The sequence below is a fragment of the Lynx rufus genome, unplaced genomic scaffold (assembly GCF_022079265.1).
Source record: "Lynx rufus isolate CCGP_SWC_20201006 ecotype Redwood Valley unplaced genomic scaffold, mLynRuf1.p SCAF_22, whole genome shotgun sequence".
Lineage (NCBI taxonomy): Eukaryota > Metazoa > Chordata > Mammalia > Carnivora > Felidae > Lynx > Lynx rufus.
The window spans coordinates 9,386,151-9,408,280 of record NW_025814837.1 but is presented as its reverse complement, the minus strand read 5'-3'; the positions used below and the strand labels follow the sequence as shown (position 1 = coordinate 9,408,280).

At 40.5% G+C, this 22,130-nt stretch overlaps 1 protein-coding gene across 1 annotated transcript in view; it reads right to left on the bottom strand.

The window, feature by feature from the left end:
- KLHL14 (kelch like family member 14) overlaps window positions 1-22,130 on the bottom strand; it is a 102,086-nt gene that overhangs the window by 61,409 nt on the left and 18,547 nt on the right. The window contains exon 2 of the mRNA XM_047087062.1: window positions 12,078-12,199. Within this exon, the coding sequence (XP_046943018.1) occupies window positions 12,078-12,199 (122 nt within the window). The remainder of the gene's footprint in view (window positions 1-12,077; window positions 12,200-22,130) is intronic.

The following is a 22,130-nucleotide window of genomic DNA, read 5'->3' as shown; positions in this document are numbered from 1 at the left end:
TTTGAGAGAGAGAGAGAGACAGAATGTGAGCGAGGGAGGGCCAGAAAGGGAGGGAGCCACAGAATCCAAAGCAGGCTCCAGTTTCCCAGCTGTCAGCACAGAGCCTGAAGTGGGGCTTGAACCCACAAACCTCGAAATCATGACCTGAGCCAAAGTCAGACACTCAACTGACATAGCCACTCAGGTGCCCTGAGGGGAGTCAAAATTTTAAAAATTCCACCCCAGGGGCACCTGGGTGGCTCAGTTAGTTAAGCGTCCAACTTTGGCTCAGGTCATGATCTTGTAGTCTATGAGTTCAAGCCCCACCTTGGGCTCTATGCTGACCCCTCAGAGCCTGAAGCCTGGTTCAGATTCTGTGTCTCCCTCTCTCTCTGCCCCCTCCCGCTTGTACTCTCTCTCTCTGTCAAAAATAAATAAACATTAAAAAAATAAAGATGATAAAAATTCTATCCCAAATGCATTGTAATATTTGGGATTTATTTATTTATTTATTTACTTACTTATTTATAATACCTTTCTTCCAAAAAATTTTTTTAAATCCTTATTTATTTTTGAGAGAGAGAGAGAGAGAGCACGAGTGAGCAGGGAGGGGCAGAGAGAGAGGGAGACACAAAATCCAAAGTAGGATCCAGGCTCTGAGCTGTCAGCACAGAGCCCAATGTGGGGCTCGAACTCATGAACCGCGAGATCAACTGAGCCGAAGTTAGATGCTCAACTGACTGAGCCACCCAGGTGTCCCTCTTTCTTTTTTTAAAAGTTTATTTATTTATTTTGAGAGACACACAGAGCAGGGGAGGGGCAGAGAGAGAGGGAGAGAGAGAGAGAATCCCAAGCAGGTTCTGCACTGCCAGGGTGGGAGCTTGACGTGGGGCCTGAACTCAAAACCACGAGATCACAAGCTGAGCTGAAATGAAGAGTTGGACGCTTAACTGACTGAGCCACCCAGGTACCCCTGGAATGTATTTTTAAACATTTCCTTTAATACAGAGGTGTCTAATCTTCTGTGAATAAATATCAGTCCTGTCAGCAAAGTCACACTGATGCAGGAACAGATAGAAAGATGCATGAAGCAGCTCTCTCTTCTAACTCATCACTGTTCACAGAAGGAAAGAGGATAGCTTGCATGTGACAAGAGAGGTTCAAATATTCACTGAACATAGGGTGCGCGGTTTGTAATCATCACGGATATTCGAGAAATATTTTGATAATCCTGAGAGCTTGGGAGGATTATATTTTTCCACCCACTTTGAAGTTAGGTGTGGCCAAGTGACTTATTTTGCCAATAAAATGTGCTAAATTCAGAGCAGGAGCTTAAAGAGTCCGTACGAAATTGTCCTCTATCTTGCCATGGCAACAGCAACAAGTTGAATCATGGAGCTATCATGAGCCTGAGAACCGGAATAAGAAGTGCAACAGAGATTCCAGCAAACCTACCAGAGACAGGTGACTTGAAGAGAAATGAGCCAGTGAGATTTTGGGATTGTCTTTATGACTCCCTAGTCTAGCCTAACATCGGGTTTGCTATCAGTGGCTGATGACAATGAAGTTGAGACTGGAGGGTGGAAAGATGAAAATGCGTGTTATGGCATGGAAAACCACTTGGTAAAACTGCTGTTTGGTCTTATTTAGATAGCTGATTCGTTATTTAATAATCTTTCACCTCTGGGTGCCTGGGTGGCTCAGTCGTTAAGCGTCAGACTTCGGCTCTGGTCATGACCTCACAGTTTGTGAGTTCAGGTCCCACATCGGGTGAGCATAAGCCCCACTTTGGGTGAGTTCGTGCCCTGCTTTGGGTGAATACAAGCCCCAGCTGAGCCCCACTTCTTTCTCTCTCTCTTTCTCTCTCTCTCTCTGCCCCTCACTCTCTTGCACCTCCCCCCCCCCCAAATCTTCCACTTCCAAGGCTGGAAAACAGAATGTTCACAATGTTCACAATTGTTTACTGTTGGTAGCACTTGGCAAGATCTACAAAAAAAGAGGTGATCTCACCAACAAAATTGGCTTATTTATTTATTTATTTATTTATTTAAAGTTTATTTATTTTGAGAGAGGGAGAGAAAGAATCCCAAATAGGTTCTGTGCTGTTAGCACAGAGCCTGACGTGGGGCTCAAACTCAGGAATCATGAGATCATGACCTGAGCTGAGATCATGAGGCAGACGCTTAACTGACTGAACCACACAGGTAACCCCAAATTGGCCCATTTATGAGCAGGATTAAGGAAATGGAGTCCAGAAATTTAGCAGTGTGCAGCATTGAAAGAAGTAATTTTTTAAAAAATCTCATCTGGTAAGAGCTTTTGGTTTTGTGTATCATACACAAAATGAAGTGAATCTTGAGCAAAAAGTGTAAATTAAAACTCAGCTGACAGAGACAAAGTTAAAGATATGGTTTTCACAGTAATTCCACCACATTAGAGTATCTCAGAAGAAAGTTTGAGTGAAGGGCGAGATCCCCAGTAAATTCTTTTAACTCAGGGAAAAGAATAAAAAGGGAGCTTTCCCATTAAAGACTGATAAATATACAAATAGAGAGAGTATTAGAGTGTGTGTGTATGTGTTTGTGTGTGTGTGTGTATGCGTGCATGGATGTGTGAAAAAGAGAGGAAAAATGAAAATTGAAAAAAAAAGAAGGAAAAAGCAATCTAAGAAGTATATCAGAAAAGAACTGTGGGCATGGTCACTGGCCATGGAGTGGATGTAAACATAAGAAGATAGCTAAGTTTTCTAGGGAATTAACTGCCAAAAAAGCCACCAGCCTGGATTAAAAGAGGCTGTGAAAATTAGAGACTTAAAATAACCACCGTCACCTAAATGTCTACAGACATGGAAGATACTTAAAAACTCTTCGGCTTCCAGGAAGAGCATAGTCTCAGGTTCACTTCAGATATGTCCAAGGAAGATAATGGAAAAAGATAATGGGATCTCCCATAAGGTGGAACCAGGGGCTGTGGGGGACAAAGGACAAGGAACAGAACTAGGGAGGTCCCTAATCAAGGAACACAAACTTGGATAGGCACCCTTCAAAATGTCTGTTTGGTGGGATTGCTAAATTGTGATGCTCTTTCCAGATGAAGATGTTGATTGTGCTGATCCTGTTCCTAATCCATCACTGTGCACGATGTGGGAGGAGACTACATAATTTGATTTTTTAGTTTGTTTCCAGATCCAGATCAAGAACAAATGAACCTGATATTGAGATGATTGTCCATCACCCAGAGATCATCACTGAGCTTGATGATTTAGGGTGATCTCCCCTTGTGGGGAGGAGTGAATGTGCTTCGAGCATGGCAAGGAGGGTACATGGAATATTTAATGTCCAGTAGGACAGATTATAGTGGACACATTGCATTGTTCACCAGGTACTTGGATTCTCTTCTTCCTGAACCCTGGTAAGATTGCACTTCCCTGCCCACTTAAAATGGGGCGTGGTCTTGAGACCTAGCATAAATGCTAAATGTCACTTTTATTTTTTTTTTATTTATTTTTTAAAAAAAAATTTTTTTTTCAACGTTTATTTATTTTTGGGACAGAGAGAGACAGAGCATGAACAGGGGAGGGGCAGAGAGAGAGGGAGACACAGAATCGGAAACAGGCTCCAGGCTCTGAGCCATCAGCCCAGAGCCCGACGCGGGGCTCGAACTCACGGACCGCGAGATCGTGACCTGGTTGAAGTCGGACGCTTAACCGACTGCGCCACCCAGGCGCCCCTAAATGTCACTTTTAATTGCCAATGCAAGACATTGCAGCACATTCTTCCCCCATTGCATTGATGACAGAAATACACGTTAAGATGCAGCCCCATATGCCTGGATCCTTAATGACTGATGAACAGTTGCTCTCTGCCAACCCGTGTTGGACACATAGCATGAGTGAGAAATAAATTTTTTGTTGAGATCTTGGAGTTGTTTCTTACCACAGCGTAATCTAGTCCATCTTGATTGACACACATCGTTTCATGCTAGAAATAGAAATTTCGTTCTGAATCAAAGGTGTATCTTATTTCTCAAACCCTCGATGAAAGACAAGATTCAACCTTTTGGCTTTCTCTGTTTGATTATATGCAAAACTAACTAAATAGACTAAAAATTTATTAAGGAACAGCTATCTTCCAGATACTGAGCCTAGAGCTTGATTTCTATGATTTGACTTAATTCTCACAATAACTCTAAAAAGGTGGGTATAATTATATTCACTTTGCAGATGAGAAGGATCAGTGAAAGCAGCATTCCAAGATCTCACAGTCAGCAAATGTCTGGGGGTATATTTCAATTCAGATCTATCTGTCCTGAAAGATGTCACTCTGTGGTGTGCGCGCGCGCGCGTGTGTGTGTGTGTGTGTGTGTGTGTGTGTGTCTGTGTTTGTGTGTGTTTTGTTGTTTCATTTTTGATACTGCTTCAAAGACAGAGTGAAAATGTTAAGAAACCTGCATTGAATTATGGCTTGTCCAGTAATATGAAATGCAAATTTTCATAATTTGCAGTTTAGTCCATAAACCAAGATAATATTCTTAACCTCTAGGAGTAGAATATTCATTCAATTAACCTATACCCGTTTTAGTCTCTGAATGAGGTACTACGACAAGTACGTTGGATCCATTTAGATTTTCATGGGTGAAATGGGTCAGCACAGATTAAATCTCATTCATCTGCTTGGGCTCTTGACTAATGGCACTTGTTGGTGAGACAGATTGGTGTGGTACATGAGGCAGCACTGTTTGATGGAAATACAGAGGCCAGTGTTCTCTTCCTCATCCTGCCACTAAATCATCGTGTGACTCTGGGTATGACACCTTCTCTCTTTCAGTCACTTAAAGTAAAAGCCAAATTTGTGAACCTGCCATAGAAGTGCCTCCATGGTCTGGTTTCTGCTAATGTCTTTTGCCATATGTCATATCTTTCTCCCCTTCAGTCTTTGATTTCAGCCATGCATCTTCTTTCTGTGGGGTCTAAGTACTATTAATTTATCATTAACTAACTTGGAACAATCTTCTTTTCACATCTTTACCTGGCGAACTCTGTCTCATCCTTCAGTTCTTAGCTCAAATGCCTCTTCTTTGGTGACATTCTCTAGGAAAGCTAAACTAGATCAGCCGTCTCTGTTACAGATCTCATACACCTTTTACACCTTTACGCTCTTCCTTCAGAACACTATCATATTTTATTATTATATATTGCTATCTGGGATTATTATTATTTTCTATAAATTAAAAAAAAATAATTTTTTTTTTTTTGAGAGAAGGAAGAGAGAGAAAGAGAGAGCACGAGTCGGGGAAGGACAGAGTGAGAGGGAGACACAGAATCCGAAGCAGGCTCCAGGCTCTGAGCTGTCAGAACAGGGCCCGACGCGGGGCTCGAACTCACGAACCGTGAGATCATGACCTGAGTCGAAGCTGGACCCTCAGCTGATTGAGCCACTCAGGCGCCCCTATCTGGGCTTATTATTAATGCTGCCCCCCCACCCCCCGCACCACCAAAATCTAGGATTGGTGTGATAATATTTGCTTTGACTCAGCACTGTTTTCTCTGTATTGAGAACAATGCCTGCTGCATAGAAGATCTCAATTACATTTGTTGAATGAATGAAATTAATGTGTAAAATGAGAGGGCTGGGCAAGGAGATCATCTAATCTTTTAGTATTCACATTCATTGGCTTGCCAGACTTAGTCTGCAATTTGCCTAGGAATGACACAGAACAAATTTAAACAGCCCATGTGACTCATACCTCCTTTCTACCAGACTCAGTAGCAAATACTACAGCTTGTGTGCAAAGAAAGCATCAAAATTATTCGTACACATGCTGTTCTCTGGAGAAAAAGCAATTGCTATATTCAAGGGAGGTATAAACCAGAAATAAAGTCAACTACTTTTTCCAGGCACCCAACTTCCTTGAAATACAGTATTTTGGAGTGACCATCACACATATTTTTAAAAAAAAAAATCTATGAAAAATCCACTAATGCACTGGGGCATGAATACACAGTAGCAAATAATTCAAGATATATAGCAATGTGCAGCCAAGTATCTCAAATTAGAATTGAGCTCATTGAAGGTAAAATTAGATGCTAACGTATTTAAAAAGTCCAAACACAATTCTCTCTCCTTCTTCTTGTCCAGAGTCATGGAAACAACCACTCCATGACCTGAAATAAGTTCCAAGCTAAGAGACGACTGCCATGCTATTATATAAAGTCTTTAGATCACAACGTTTTCACTAACACTGAAAACTAAAATTAGAAGAGTATTTCTCCTCAGTTCTTGCTTCTTAAACCTATCTTAACAATTGCTTGAAATAGTCCCATATAATATGGTTCGTGGTTAACCCTCCAGCCCCACCATATACTTTCCTAGCCTCAGACTCTCCAAAAGATGGATAAATTCATTTCAGTTTCTAGAAGGCACCAGCTCTCTCTTGCCTTTTGGCATTCCTAGTCCTAGACCCTCCTACTAAAATACCTCCTCATCCACTTCTTTGCCTTAATAATTCCTACCCATTTTTTTCAACTTCACAGAAAGTCATTTTGAGGAAATCTTCCCTAACCTCTCTCTCCTCTTTATTAATTTTATTATTTTTTTAAACGCTTATTTATTTTTTTTAACGTTTATTTTATTTTTGAGACAGAGAGAGACAGAGCATGAACGGGGCAAGGTCAGAGAGAGGGAGACACAGCATCTGAAACAGGCTCCAGACTCTGAGCTGTCAGCACAGAGCCTGACGCGGGGCTTGAACTCACGGACCATGAGATCATGACCTGAGCCGTAGTTGGCCGCTTACCCGACTGAGCCACCCAGGCGCCCCAACACTTATTTATTTTTAAGAGACAGAGAGAGACAGAGTGTGAGTGGGGGAGGGACAGAGAGAGAGGGAGACACAGAATCCGAAGCAGGCTCCAGGCTCTGAGCTGTCAGCACAGAGTCCAACATGGGGCTCAAACCCACTAACCGTGAGATCATAGCCTGAGTTGAAGTCAGACGCTCAACTGACTGAGCCACCCAGGCAGGCGCCCCATCCTCTCCTCTTTAGACTAAGAGCCCCTTCTGTGTTCTTCTCTAGCACCCTGAGGATTCCTTCTCTATCCCTTAGCACACTCTATTATAATTGCCTCCTTAGGTTCTCAAGAGATTATCTTATCTACATTCTATCCTCCCACCCAGCACAGAGTGGGTATTTAATAATTGCTTGTTACATGAAGGAACAAAGTCTGTAAAGAAGTCTAAATTCTTCCCAGACAGCTTCAGAGTCCTTCTGGAAGCACCTAATTGTTTTCTGAGGTTCTTCTGCAATGAGAAATGCACTATCCATAGAGTCTACCTACCTGTCTAGAAATGAAATGAAATGAAATAAAATTAAATACTTTGTGGGGTTTGGGTCTAAAGATAATGTAAATAAAGGAAACCCTCAGGTATAAAACCCTCAATTTAACTTACTTTTTATTTCTTGCTAAATAAACAATCATAAGAAATGAATATTAGCTTTTGACTAACTTGACTTTCCCTCCAACACATCCTCGAAGAACAGAAATAAACTGAGGTCAAGAAACAGAAGGGCTAAGGAAAGAAGTCCAGATGAAAGTATCAATACACAGGTTTACGATTTTCTGAATAATCAGCAATTATTGGATATTGGATATGATCAACCCTGTGTTTATCTTTTGGGACTGAAGTTCAATGTCTTTTATAAAATTTGTTTTCTTGGTACTATTCCTTCAACCTTTATGGAAAGTATAGTTAGCCTCTGATCTTTGTGACGTTCCTAAAATTAATCGCTGACACCCTGCCCAGGGCTGCCCCTGTGTGGATGGAATCAAGTTCAGTGTCCTCCAGGGATCAGAGGAGACAACCCAGGAAACCTGGGCACGGGGGTTTCTTTTATTTCCTGTGACTAAAAAACACAAGGCCCCAAAGCCTTGCATTACCAGGTAGAGTCCAGAGCTGCAAATCAACCGAAAGGGAGGGGGCAGAATACGCATTTCTTCCTACCTCTGACAAAGGGAACCCAGTGGCCGAAAGAACGAAGAAACCTTGCTAACTTAATTCTTCTAATTTTCATTCTAACGTTATGAAAGGGGAGTCGTCTTTGACACATGGAAGGACAGATCTGTGTTTTGAACTCCTTTCCTTCTCGTTGCTTACAGAAGGCACCTAATAAGTAGACTCTCTCATCCGAAATGTAGGAAAAAGGAAGCCAGTCCCCAGGAAACAGCTTTCCCCACCAGTGAAGGACTTGGCCAATGAAGAAGACGAATAAAATAGACGGCTCCTTAGTGCTGTCTCTCAGGGTGGGGGTGGGGGAATGCAAACCACTTCTACGTGTGGGCTTCATAAAAACTTTGATCTGTAAGCAATGTGCTATCAAAAGTACAGAGTAACCACAGGAATTATTTTGTGTGATCTCTGCACCAAGGATTTGGGGCCTGCAAAGTACAGGAGGCATGTTTTTTTGCACTGGCCATTTTAGTATTCATGTCTCCTGTACTGCTTTCTAATAAGTTAAGAATGAAACGGGAGACTGCGTGCAGGAGTGAGAAATGCAGGAAGAGCAGAACTGTAAAATAAAAATGAACAAAAGTGCATCTCAACCTCCCATCCGTTATTAACAATCAAGAGGACAACAATGCCAATTTTACTGTTACTACTTAACATTTTGCACTGACAAAGGGACTTTATAGTCATTTTTGCCTGCTATTTCTCGATACTTTTTTAAGAGAGACCACGGAGGTCTGTCACCATTCTCAACGTTAATTATATAATGCTATATTAAATGATTTTTCCGAAGGGGAGGATGAAAACGCAATCTGTGCCAGCATGTTCCCAAAAAACAGTCTTTTCAGCAAGAATAATTGTTCCCTTTGCTGTTCAGGTAGACCAGGCCGCTGACTGGCTGATGGTTGGATTTTGTTTTCTTTATGTTCTGTAGATCCACTCTCTCACTTTTACTCACCCCTCCTCCATTCAACTTATTATTTGTGCACCCCTTCAACTGTGATTCTAAAACGTAACATAACAGGGTGAGAAAAGAGAGAGAGGATGACTGCCTTTCCTCTTAATTCTTCTTTGTTATATAATTCATATAAGCCATGGCTCCCACAGCGGTGGTCATGCTCCTGTCTGTGGAATGGCATCTTTCTCAAAGGAGCATATTTGCGAGACAGGCTGAGAAATGTGTGCTCGAGCCAAGTGGGCGAAGGAGTCTTAAGATTCAGAGGCTTTGGCTAACCTCGAGTTTGCTAGTTAAGCTTGTTAGTTTGTTTGTATGGAGACAGCCATTTAATAAATAAGCAGACCCCAAACCAGGCACCGTCTCCTAGCCTTAATTGTCATCCTGGTCCCCCTGCCAGAAACTTCAGCAGTTCATCTGGGTCAAAAGAACGTCAGTGGGCAGCTTTGAAATCCATAATGCTTCATTGGATTTGGGGAGAATGTGGATTTTTGTTTTTTTTATTCCACTGAGAAACATTTCTTCCTTTATTGTTAGATGGCCCAAATAGTGTGGAAATCTTTCAGTGACCTGACTTATTTATTAGTCAAATAAGATGCCTGGATTAAAAAATACAGACCAACAGCAGAAATCATCCAGGTAAGCTGTCTATATCTCTCCAACCAACCTGAAAAATATGCCCTCACTTGGGGCCACGCGGTCACAGCCCAACAGGTAATAAACTCTATTTTTTAAAGTACAGGTTCCAGTGAAATGAAGAGTGTAAGTGGAGTAGACATTATTTCAGAGCTAGGAGTGTGCCTGACTGTAGAAAAAAGGTTCAAGGTCTTGGAGTATTCTCCCATTATAAGAAGTCTATACATTAATGTCTTTGTTTCTTTCCATGTCAAACCTGGTGAATGGAGTCAACAGATAGATACCCATTTATCTTTACTTCTTGGTCTGTGGATTGCCACATCCAACATATGAAAACCATGGAAGACAGGCTCCTGACTCGGGGGCAGCGGGTCCAAGTGTTGTACCTGTGGCAGTGCAATTTGTCTCTCCTCTGCATGGAGAGCCTGAGTTGACCGATACCTCTAGGGTACAAAACTATACACAATCCTATACACAAAACTATACACAAACTGCTAATATTGGTAGTGATGTTACAATACTAGTCATGATACCTGCAATTTGTGGAGCTCACACAATGTCAGATGACTTATAAACACTTTATTTTAAAAATACTCAAATGGTGCTGACAAGAATGAAGAAGCCATGAATTGGGATATTTACATGCCTCGCTCAAGATCATAGACATGGGTTTCAATCAGGTCTGACAGATTCAAGTTCATGCCTTCTTACCAGTTCCTTCTAAGTAAAGAGCTAAATCAGGCAACGTGAAAGATTTGAGTAGGGTGACCTTATGTTTCAGTGTATACCTATTGTCCCATCAGTAGGTCCCCATTTCATGCTCTAAAGTGTCCCAGTTTGGAGAATAAATTGGATGACCACCCTGTCTCCGAACAAGGTTTAAAACGAACATAAGACTTTTCTTAGGTATTACTCATGATGCTTTAGTGAATCTTTTTGCCTTTAATGAAGGGCTTCAAACCAATAACAAATTGGACCTTGCCTGGTGTGTCTGGGAAAACAGACGGATTTGTGAACGAATATCACTTATTGCTTGAGTATGATATCCTTTTGCCTCTGTCTATCTCCGTCTGTCATCGCTCTTCAAGAATCTTTGTCTTTCCTTCTTCTCTCCTCCCCCTAGTATCCTTGTCTTATGATGCCTAGGCTTTCTCTATTGATCAAGTGTCAGATAATTGATTCTTTGGTTGTACTTTAAAAATACCAGTTGGCAACTCGTTGTTAACAGTACTTTTGTCAAAAAGAGAATAAAAACCATTTGAAGACATCTCTAACTTCTTTTTCTTTCTTCCTTCTCGTTAAGCTTGCGGCTATTATCCCCTCACTTCTTTACTATAACCGTGGTGTATAGGCGTCCAGGGAGCTTCCGCGTTGTGCTCGCGGACAACGCTACTGGTAGTTTCGCTGGGGTAAGCCAGCTCCGAAATGTATTATTTCAAGCACCACCTCACATGTCTGTGCTCCTCTTCTGCTCTTATGGGCAAACTGTTGTCCTGTTTCTATTCTTTTAAAGGGCTTTAGTAAGAGGAAAGGAACTGATTTAAAAAAAAAAAAAACAAGCTGATAAAATATATAACTGCTTCAAAGACACAATGCTGTAAGAAAATGTAACTTTTTCTTTTGTCGGTTTTAAATGTATGGCTTTGATTTATGGATCAAAATTACTCATTTATTATTTTATCTATACAGCTCTGGGCAATTTTGACAGTTAAAATTTAGTTTTATTGACCAGTGCAGCCACTGTGCCCACGAGGGGCCTGGTGCACACAGCCTGCTGCACTCAAGAAATGATGATTTTTGATTCCATGACTGAGTCAGATTGGGAATCATAACCAATATAACAATAAGTTCCAAATCTCGGTGCCCAAGGCAAGAGGTTTGCTGTAAAACACAATCACCCTGTAAGGAGGGGAGGAAGAGAATCTTGGGCCGAAGTCTGCAAGCACAATTTAATGCAGCTGGGACAGGCCCTGGGTATCTGTCCACCCAAACTGTGGAGCAACAGAAGGGAGTGCTTCTCTAAGACCCAGTTCCACAGACTAAAGATTAACGAGCAGAAATGCTTAAAAGGCACAATACATGTTAGTTACATAGAAATGAACTAAACAACCATCAGGATATGAGAAAATTGAGTGCTATTCACCAACCTTTCACTTTTCAAGAAACCAAAAAAAAAAAAAAAAAAAAAAAGAAAGAAAGAAAAGAAAAAAGAACGGAAGAATTTCTTTTGGAACATCTCAGTTACTACCCCCTCTCTGTCACAGAAACACAAACTCGTGCAGTGGTTAGGCCAGTTTAATTTAGGCCTATTCCACGACCAAATTGGCCACCTCTGCAATGTTAATTTAGTCTTTTACTCTAAATCCCCTGGGATACATAAACAGACCTCCAAAGGGTAACAAATCAATAAAATGTCTAATTTGATTAACCACGTTTTCGCATCCATCAGGACAGCTCTGCGCGGAAATAAATAGGTGGGTAAATGAATAAAGAAGGGCACTCACTTGTGAGTATTTTCCACGTCTTCTTGTCATCATCATAGTACTGGACCAAATTGCTGGGGAGCCGGTCCGGCCCGGGAGGCAAGCCTCCAACCAGTAACAGCATTTTCTTGTTAGAGCGAATTCTTCACCCAAAACAAAAGAGGAGATGGAGAACCACATTATTGTAGAGCCTCTTTAGTGGCAACGAAATCATAACCATCAAAAGAATGTTCCTTGCTTGCAGATTTCTATTTCATTTTTTCCTGTTTCTTTTCCCATTCATGTCTCAACAATTTTTTTTTGAACCAAGCAGAAAAATGATCAGAAGAGCAGCATATCCCCATACTCATGGAATAATAAGCTCCCTTTATGCAATTTGTTAGAGGTTCATTCTAGAACGACCTTTTTCTTATATTATCCCTTTAAATCATCACTCTTTACAGCTGAGTACACATGAAATGCTCTGGAGTTGTACTAAGGTTAAGCATTAAAGTTGCATGTCAAAAATCGTATTAGTCAAAATCATTATTATAAGCCATTCTCCACTCAAAGAACCTTGAAAAAATTAAGGTTATGCAGAGAGTTTGTGAGCCAACTCTTTAATCACCCAGGGAACTTCCAATACCAGTTTGGTACAATTAGTAGCACGGGGCTAACTGGGGTAGGTTAACCGGTATCGAGGAGACTTTTTGTTTGTTTAATTTAGCTGAGACTTCTGCCTTCATCTCCTTCCCAGCGCCCCCTCCCTCCCCAGCCTCCCCCCGCCCCCCACCCCATCCCTGGGCACCACTGGCGACACAGCAGCACCAATTGGTAAAAATGAGACTGTGAGGTTGTTTTGAGCCTCCCCAGAGTGGAGCCCTGCCAATGCTTGCCACTGATCCAGCGGCATGAACCTGCTCGACTGTGCAAAGTCACTCTAATTCCCTCCCTCTGTTTTTCTACCTTCTCCCCCAGGGGGCAACCACTGAAAGGAGTGACTACCCACCCATCAAGAGCTGGCAATTCGCTGCTATTAACCGTGACTGTGATTCCCAGTCTGCCTGGCAGTTCCTGAGAACAGGCCTGCAACGTCTCATATGCAGTAAAAGCTATAAGATGCACCCTGGCCGGCACACTCGACCTGATGGATGTGCGATCCTCAGGAAGGGTAATGGATTGAGCACACTTGCGATTGGAGCAGGGAGGGGAGGCCCAGACCCCCACAAGGGGCCTGCTGATTTAACGGTCGCTTTACATATAATTGAACTTTTCATTTACCTGAAAGGCTGAAGGTGGTGGTGGCAGAAAGGGAACAACCATGACTGAAGGAAAACGTCAATAAATACGAAAGGGTTCCCCTTAAATATGATCACAACCCGCGGTGGTGGCTCTGAATCTATTATTACATATTCAGCCTGTCGTTCTGATTCAAGGACGCTTGGCAAAGTACGCCCTTGTGGAGAAGCACTGTTTGTTGGTTAAGAACCTAACATTCGGAGAGTTAACTTAATACAGTTAATGACATTTCCATGTGAAGGAAGGGAACAAGAGAATTCCTTTAATGAAACTCTGGTGCCACTGAATGCATTGTATATGCCTCAGTAGAAAAAAATACCTTCTGGAGAAACTCCTATCGGGGAATCGTGGATAGTAAGTATAGCCATACTTACAGAAGAATGCATACTGTGATAGCAGCTTGCAATATTAATTTTGTCACAAACAAAGAAAACCCCTCACTTCTTTGAATTCACAGTACTTTGGAACTGTACCCATATGCCTCATAGACCTGTAGTTGTGAAACAAAAACACAATATGATAGCAAAGAGCTCCATACTTTGAGGATTTCAGTGATCGGGGTGGTTGGTAAGAGGGGTTATGGGAACTCAGTGCAGTAAGTACCTTTCTTTTATTTTGAAATGAGAGCATACATGACTGATGTGCTATATAATCTCTTAAATGCATGGTTACAGAACTATTATAAGAGGATTTTATTATTGTAGTTTTTGGGTCCAAATAATCAGCCAGCCTGTGAGTATAAGAGGAATCAAGATGAGAGCAGATACTCTTTTTTAGGTTGCTATCAGTTACCACGTGTCGACATTGCTGTTCAACTGGAAGGCACCATTCTGTGGTTTTCACGATGTGACATGCCTACCTGCTGCCAGACCTCTGGTGGTGGCAGATAGACCACTATCTACGGTTAGAGGTAAGAGGAAAGGACTCAGTGAGGTGGTAGTGTGACCAAAGCAATATAATTTAATTTCCGTTATGATATTTAAATAAAGGTACTCCTTTTAAAATGTGTTTCACGAATGACACATGGAGATAAATGAATGGCTTACATTCATTTGTAAGGTTGTTGCATTAATTGATAAAGCCCGCCTCCCTGGACCAATCCACATTGGTGATTTTCAACAGCGATTTAGATGGACCATCTCTGCAGATGAGGAGGGGATCTAGAGTCTTTGTTCTCTCTGCCTAAAGAGACGCTTGCTGCCATCTGTCCCCTGAGAACTGGCCTGAGACTACCGATCCTAAGCCACTGAATAGCTGGCAAATGACAACAACCCTCACCCCCGCCAAGGATGACACGATTCAAAGCTAGCACAGCAGCAGCGACGGCCTCCACAGAAACTAAGACGAATCTCTAAACCAGCCAGCCTCCGCAGGGAATGTGACCAGGAATTCCTCGGAAGGAAAGGAAATCCCACCTACCCTCAGCGGCTGCGTGTTTCCTGTGAAGGCGAAGTGTTTGAAGTTCATCATGCGCGGCCTTCTTAGTGAGTGAAGACACATTTTAAATCCCGTATCACTACATTCATATCATCATCTATTTCACTTATTATGGCATTGCGCTTGGAGCATCTTGTTTCTAAAGCTTGTCGTCACTCACTTCTCCAAACCAGTATCGATATTGTTTAAGTCTAAACAAAGTTTAAAACTCTACCTGGTGAGGGTGAATCACACAGAAGTCAAAAATAGGATAAAGCGTGTGAGAAGTAACAGAGTGCAGACGAAAGAACACATAGACTAACAAAACACGTTGGAGTGGTTCCTCACCATTTTCTCCATTGACTGTCAAAACAGCCTTACGTCCCAGATAGAGATTCATTTTACAGGGAGGTGAGAAAGTTCCCATAGTCAAAGCATACGCTGTGTTGAGACCTAGGCCTTCATATGCTACCACGCCTGTGATCTTTTTACAATTCAAATTTGTTTTTTTTAATTTTTATTTTACCATAACTTCTGACTAAGACCCAGATGACCTGGATTCTAGGGCTAATTTTGCCATTCGACAGAGTAACTTTGTATAAATTACTTGGCTTTTTGGAGCCTCTGATTTCTCATAATAGATGAATAGTATCTGACTTGCCTCTTGAAGGGATTGCCATGAGGATTATCCAAAATGAAGTGAAAAGTTCTACGTAAACTCTAAGGTAAGTGATTATTGATCTGTAGATATTGGCAACACAACGTGGGCTTCATTTCAACATACCAAGCCCGATTAAATAGTTAAAAAAGAAAAATAATATTTTTCTCTGAGATTCTTGTTGAGTTCATGTATATAAATACAAGCTAATGAAGAGGACTTCACTACCCAGCTCTTATCTTATGTGTTCTTAGAAAATTATCACTTTAATTACATTGGATATCTTTTGAGCCTTGTTATAAGAAAACATACATTTGGACAGTACATAAAACTGAACCTTTCTGGATCCAAATAAAGGACCCTAATAGAGATCACTCTACACTTCTTATTTCATAAGAATAAAACAAATGAGACAAACCATCACATATTTTACTTTGATTTAAATGCAATGTCAACTATTCAATTACTCCTAGAAAGTAATACACGTGAATAATTCCTGTGGAAAAGCTTCCATTCTTTTTACAATGTGCAATTATAATAGTGACAGTGACAATAATGACAGATAATAATGCATGTGTATCGGATATTGAAACCTCTGATTATCATGCTATTTATTTGATGTGTGTGAACTTCAATTTGAAAACACCATGATAAAAAAGATACCTTGTGAACCAGAAAAGTAAAATTAGGAGAATCTGAATTAACTTGCTGAAGGGGGTTTCAATTACTCTTTTCTAAATAATTCCAACAGAGCCTTACAGGTTTCATTTTAGATTAGCAATATCTACAAATGTAGCCCTTTTGCAGAGATTAGAGTTCCTCCATATGGCTACCTGTATACCTGTTAGAAGCCCTTTATATAGGGAACCAATTTAGCCAAAATTAATATGTTCTCTTCAAATTTGTTAATATTTTTAAAATACATGTACTCTTTTTTACTCTTCAACTTGACACCACCTAGATCAAACTAATGTGTTTAAAAGACATGGAATTAGAGACAAAGAGCTTAGTATGTCATGATTAATAATATTATTTCGATGCCTTTGATTTGGGCTCCTAGATTCTTGCATAGAAAAATATAAGGTTAAAAAGGCGATGGAATTTGAAGGTCCCCTTTGTTCCATCTCAGTAATTGCCCAACATTTACCATGTGTCATATTTGTGTGTGTGTGTGTGTGTGTGTGTGTGTATACGCATGTGCTCGCGCGCATATGTAGTTTGGTTACGGGGATGAATGATTGAAGGATGACCTAAAACCTCCTGGTGTAAACAAATTTTTCATCATACTGGTGCTATAAGTACAGTAAAGTCTCATTTATTTATATTTCAGTGATTTGGAACTTTAATTATTGGGAAACAGGCCAGATAAAGTTTACCTTTCCATGATACATGAAAAAAGTTTTCATTAACTAAATTGCAAGAAGAATTTTAACCTGTTTAACATCAGGAGGTCTGCTGGCATTTTAGAGCTACCTATGTCCATTTAGACCAAATTCATTTTACAGACTACAAATCTTTCTCATTGATGTGGTAAAGAAAATATTCTATAATCTTCTAAGACTCATTAAATGAGGGAGTTAGAAGACAACTTTGAAGTAATCTAGTTCAGTGATCCCCAAGCCTGGTGAGTCACCAGAATCATCTGAGAGGATTACAAGATTTAGATTCTTGATACGGATTCTCCAGGCTCCACTCCCAGAGATGATGATTCAATTGGGATGAAGCCTTAAAAATCAGTAATGTTTCACAGTCTTCCAATTGATTCTAACTAACGTAGAGCCAGATTTGAGGTCACTGATTTGGTCCTGCTCTCTACCTGAAGTAGAAATCTTTTCAGTAGTTTTTTTTTTTTTTTTTTGTAGGTAATTATTCTTATCAATTATGTGATTTATTTTATATTTAAAAAAATTAATGTTTATTTTTGAAAGACAGAGAGAGAGAGAGAGAGTGGGGGAGGGGCAGAGAGAGAGGGAGACACAGGATCTGAAGCAGGCTCTGGGATTTGAACCCTCAGTACAGAGCCGGATGCGGGGCTCGAACTCATTAACCTGTGAGATCATGACCTGAGCTGAAGGCAGATGCTCAGCCGACTGAGCCACCCAGGAGCCTCTCAATTACGCAATTTATAACAAAATGGACCTTCGTTTTTCAAAACTGCTTTATTGTGGAAAGATGTCGGACAGTTGTGTTAAATATCTGTTCTTCTCCTTATGCTGAGCTGAAAATCTACCCAAGTCGTTTAGAGAAAAAAGAGCAAGCACTTGTGTCTGTTCTGGCAGGCTCCAAATATCGCAAGATAGTTGCCATGAGTCTTTTCTTTTCTGTGTTAAAAATCCTTTCTTTCTGAGAAAGTTTCCGTTTTCCCTAGCATCACACTCACCTCCTTAAAATATCTCTGCACCATCATTGTCCCCTTTTAAATATGTGATCAGAATTGTATACAATATAACAAATGTGGTATGTGATATGATGTATACATATGCATATATATAAAAAATACATGCTATAAGGTTTTCTAAAATTACAGTAGTCTTTCAGCAGCCACAGTGCAGTGGTGGATTCCTGTTAAGCTTCCAGAGGACTACAAATATAAAATTTTTTTTAAAACCAAGAGTTTTCAAGTCAGGTTTTTCCTATCCTATATTTCTTCTAGTTAAATATTTTAAACATCAACACGTGATTATTTTTAAATGTTTTTGTATCTTCTACTGATTTAGGTATTTTGTTTCAACTCACTTATTTTTTTTAATTAAAAAATGTTTATTTATTTTTGAGACAGAGAGAGAGAGAGAGACAGAACATGAGTGGGGGAAGGGCAGAGAGAGAGGGAGACACCAAACTTGAAGTGGAGTCCAAACCTGGAGCTGTCAGCACAGGACCCAACGTGGGGCTCGAACTCACTAACTATGAAACCATGACCTGAGCTGAAGTCAGATGTTTAACCAACTGAGCCACCCACGCACCCTTGTTTCATTTCCCTTATTATTTAGCAGTTATTAATTGAGTTTGTACTATGTTCCAGGTACCATTCTAAACACTAGAGCTAATGATGGGAATGAGAGGTATAAATTCCTTGTTCCTCATGGCACTTACTTCCATCCTAGAGGGAACATCTATTGAAAATATCATGGTTCTTGAAGTAGAGAGCCTGCTTGTTAAGGGCATAAGCCTTACAACTTGGGCGAGACCTCTGCTTTCAGTTCTTTCAAGATGAGTGACCTTGGGCTCTTTTCCCCTTTTAACCTTATTTATAAAAGAGTGATAACAACAGACGTAAGGCATAGTTTTTTTTTTTTTTCAGGAATAAATTAAACAATATATGCACAACATTTATAAAGTGCTAGATAAATTCTATCATTGCCATCCTCCTCTTCTTCCTCATCATCATCATCATCAGTATTAGCTATTTCTTTGTGTAACTTGCAGATTTGACAAGGTAGTGTGGCCTATGTCCCCATCCAAGTTTTATTACCTAAAAATAATAGTGTTGTATTTCTTTTGTTCAGGTGTTTTAATTATTGTAACTTGTTCACAATACTAACTCATTGGGGTTTTACTCTGGAGTTCCTCATATATAGCCTTTAGGAGTATATAGCTTTTTTTTTTTTTTGAAACATAGAGATTTGACGGAAAAACTAGGCAGTTATGAAGTAGCAAAGTAAACTGGGATAGATAATCATCTTCCCATCCTCTTAAGGCCAACTTAGTTTTAATGTAAGAGTCAGTCACACATGAATTTAAATTCTCTTTCTACCACTTCATAGGTTCATACCCTTGGGTATATTCAATCTCTTTACACCTCAGTTGCTTCATCTGTAAAGTGGGGGTGCTGTGAGGGTTAAGTGTAATGGGAAAATAAATGGTTGTGAATAAAATCACCTTCTAGAGCCAGTCCCTTTAACAAATGAAAAGTACTTTGTGCTGCTGATGCCTTGAAAAATAAGTGTCTCTGCATAGTGAAGGAAGAGAAAAACTGATACCTCCAACATAATCCAGTAGGGAGAGGCTGGAGAAGATTGGAAGAAGTTATGACTCATTCCCATTACTTTCCAATTTCAATGGACTTTACTAAACCTATGACGGCTTGGTATTTTCTACTAGCAGGGAGAAAGGACAATTTCACATCTGGTGGTACAGCAGGGATGTACAGTGGTGGTCTGGAAGGCAGGAAAAGCCAGAATGAGGCAAGCCCCCAGGGATTCACAGAAGTGACGATGGTTTTGGGTTTCCACCGGCCATGAGATTGGTGGGGTTTCCAACAATTTTACCAGATCTGGGAAGCCACCAGCTGACATTTGGCTCACATGTGGAAAATATTTATGTCGTTCCCATGGTAATCAATTGATTAATGATAACAATTATTATTATGCATGATTATTAACTTTACAAATCACTCATGTGAAAATCAATCATTGGCATTTGACTTTTTCTTCTATTGCTTAGAAGCCTTTCAGAAACCATAGGTCGTGCTGTTTATAAATAGCCAGAATCTTTACTGCGTAAGCAAGTTTCACAAAAATATAAAACCACTGGCTTCCTACCGTGGTGTGGATCCAGATCTCATTAACAAATTCAACCTGCTCACCCTTTGGTCTGCCATCTCTCTCTGTTAAAGATGTCACCAAACCCTATCAAAGTCACCAATTAAAAAAAATTTTTTTTGATGTTTATTTTTGAGGGAGAGAGAGAGGGAGAGAGAGAGAGAGAGAGAGAGAGAGAGAGAGAGAGAATCTGAAGCAGGCTCCAAGCTCTGAGCTGTCAGCACAGAGCCCCTGGCAGGGCTTGAACCCATGAACTGTGAGATCATGACCTGAGCCAAGGGCGATGCCTAACCAACTGAGCCACCCAGGCACACCTCAAGTTACCAAGTTTTATGATAATCGTGACCCTTCTGCCATTTTCTTGCTATAGTCGATTTTTTGCCAAGTCCTATAGATTCTAGAGCCGTAAAGTTTCTTCGGCCTGTCTCTTCATCCCAGTCAGACCACTATTAGCCTGATTCAGCTGGGTTGGCTCTCTCCCGAGCTGATGTAGCAGTGGTGTCTCTCCTTTCTGCACTCCCATTGAATCTCCCCTCAAATTGGAATAAATTTGTCAAATTAATTTCAGCAAAGCCTGATGTTAACTATCAACTACTTCAGTCTTCTTTTGAAAAACTATCAAACAATTCCCCATTGCCTATCATCTACAGGGGGCACATTTCCCCCACAATGTAACTTCCCTTTTCTCTCTCACAGGTAAATGCCTTCCCTGAGATTCTTTTCAGGGATAAAAGAGTTTCTGAGTTAAGGTCTGAAAAAACTTGAAAGAGGAATTTCAGCTGGAAATTGCTTAGACCATGGGGAAAAGTAAGCAGAGGAAGATCCAGAGTGATTGGCCAGGAGGAGACTTTGAAAATCAGCTAGCCTTCCCTAAACTTCCAGCTAGAACGGTTCCCAAAAGTCCCCAGAGGACAGCTGCTACCCTTTTCTTAAATTTTTCCAGAGAAGTAAACTCCCTTGAGAATTTGTTCCAGCTGATTTGCTGTTGTATTTAGGTTTCTTTATCATAGCTGTTCTTGGTAATTACACAGCAGCTTTCATCGGAAGAGCCTTTAAATAGACCTGATAATGCCTCTCTGAGGTAGGTAAACACAAAGTATCATTATCCCCATTTAACAGATGAAAGAATAGAGGAAAAAGGGCTTGGGCATCTTTTCCAGTGCCTCGGGATGGGTTTTATTTCCTCTATTTCACAGAGGAAATGTCTCTAGGGTTTTCTCACACCACCCTTCTGTGATTCTCAGGGTCAAATGTAATTGAAAATGCCTTAGCTTCCCATCTTCTGACATTGGTGCTGCCCCTCTTCCTACCACCGTGAGTCTGGCTGCATGATGACAGGGGACTGGTCAGTTGTACACATTATTCAGTTTTTCTAAGATGGAAGTAACTTTAAGATTTGCTTGATCATATCATAAAGACAATTCATGCTTGCTGAGAAAAATTCTGTCTATACTTATAAGCAAAAAGGACTTAGTATCTAATAGGTGGTCAATAAATACTTCTTGTGTGAATGAGAAAATGATAAATTAAAGAACGAATGCGTGAAAAGAGTCACTGGTAATCCCACCTTTGAGATACACATCATTACAGATTCTTTATCATCTTTTTTCCCCCTCTCATCTGTTTTAACTTCCAGGTGAGGACATGAGAAGGCAGAAGGGGATGAGGAAAAGTCATGTTTCTGAACTATAAGGTGGGAGAGTCAGAGAGTAATACTTTGGGGTACAGTCTTATTAACACACACCCAGATCTAACCTGCCACCTTTACTCTGCACTGCCCCAAACCCTTTTGTTTTTTACGCCTACTTGCACATGTCCAAATAATCAGTCTTATCGTTACCACACATCCATGAGTGTTAGTGGATACCTCTGTCTTTCTCTTTGTTCTTTGAGATTATTATTGTCTCATAGAAGGGGAGCTACCCCGATAGAGAAATGTTACCAAATTTCAGTTATTAGCACAATATTGAACCTTCATGATATTTGCTATCTTCACACACTGATATTATTTAATATTTTATTTAAAACTGCTCACTAAAAAAAGAAAAAAAAAAACCGAAAAACAAAAAACATAAAACTGCTCACTTAAAAAAATGTGTAATACCATTCTACTCTAAGGTTCCCAGGGCTGCTTGCTCCCAGAATCACCTGGGAAAGCTTTTACAAAGTATCAAGAATGGG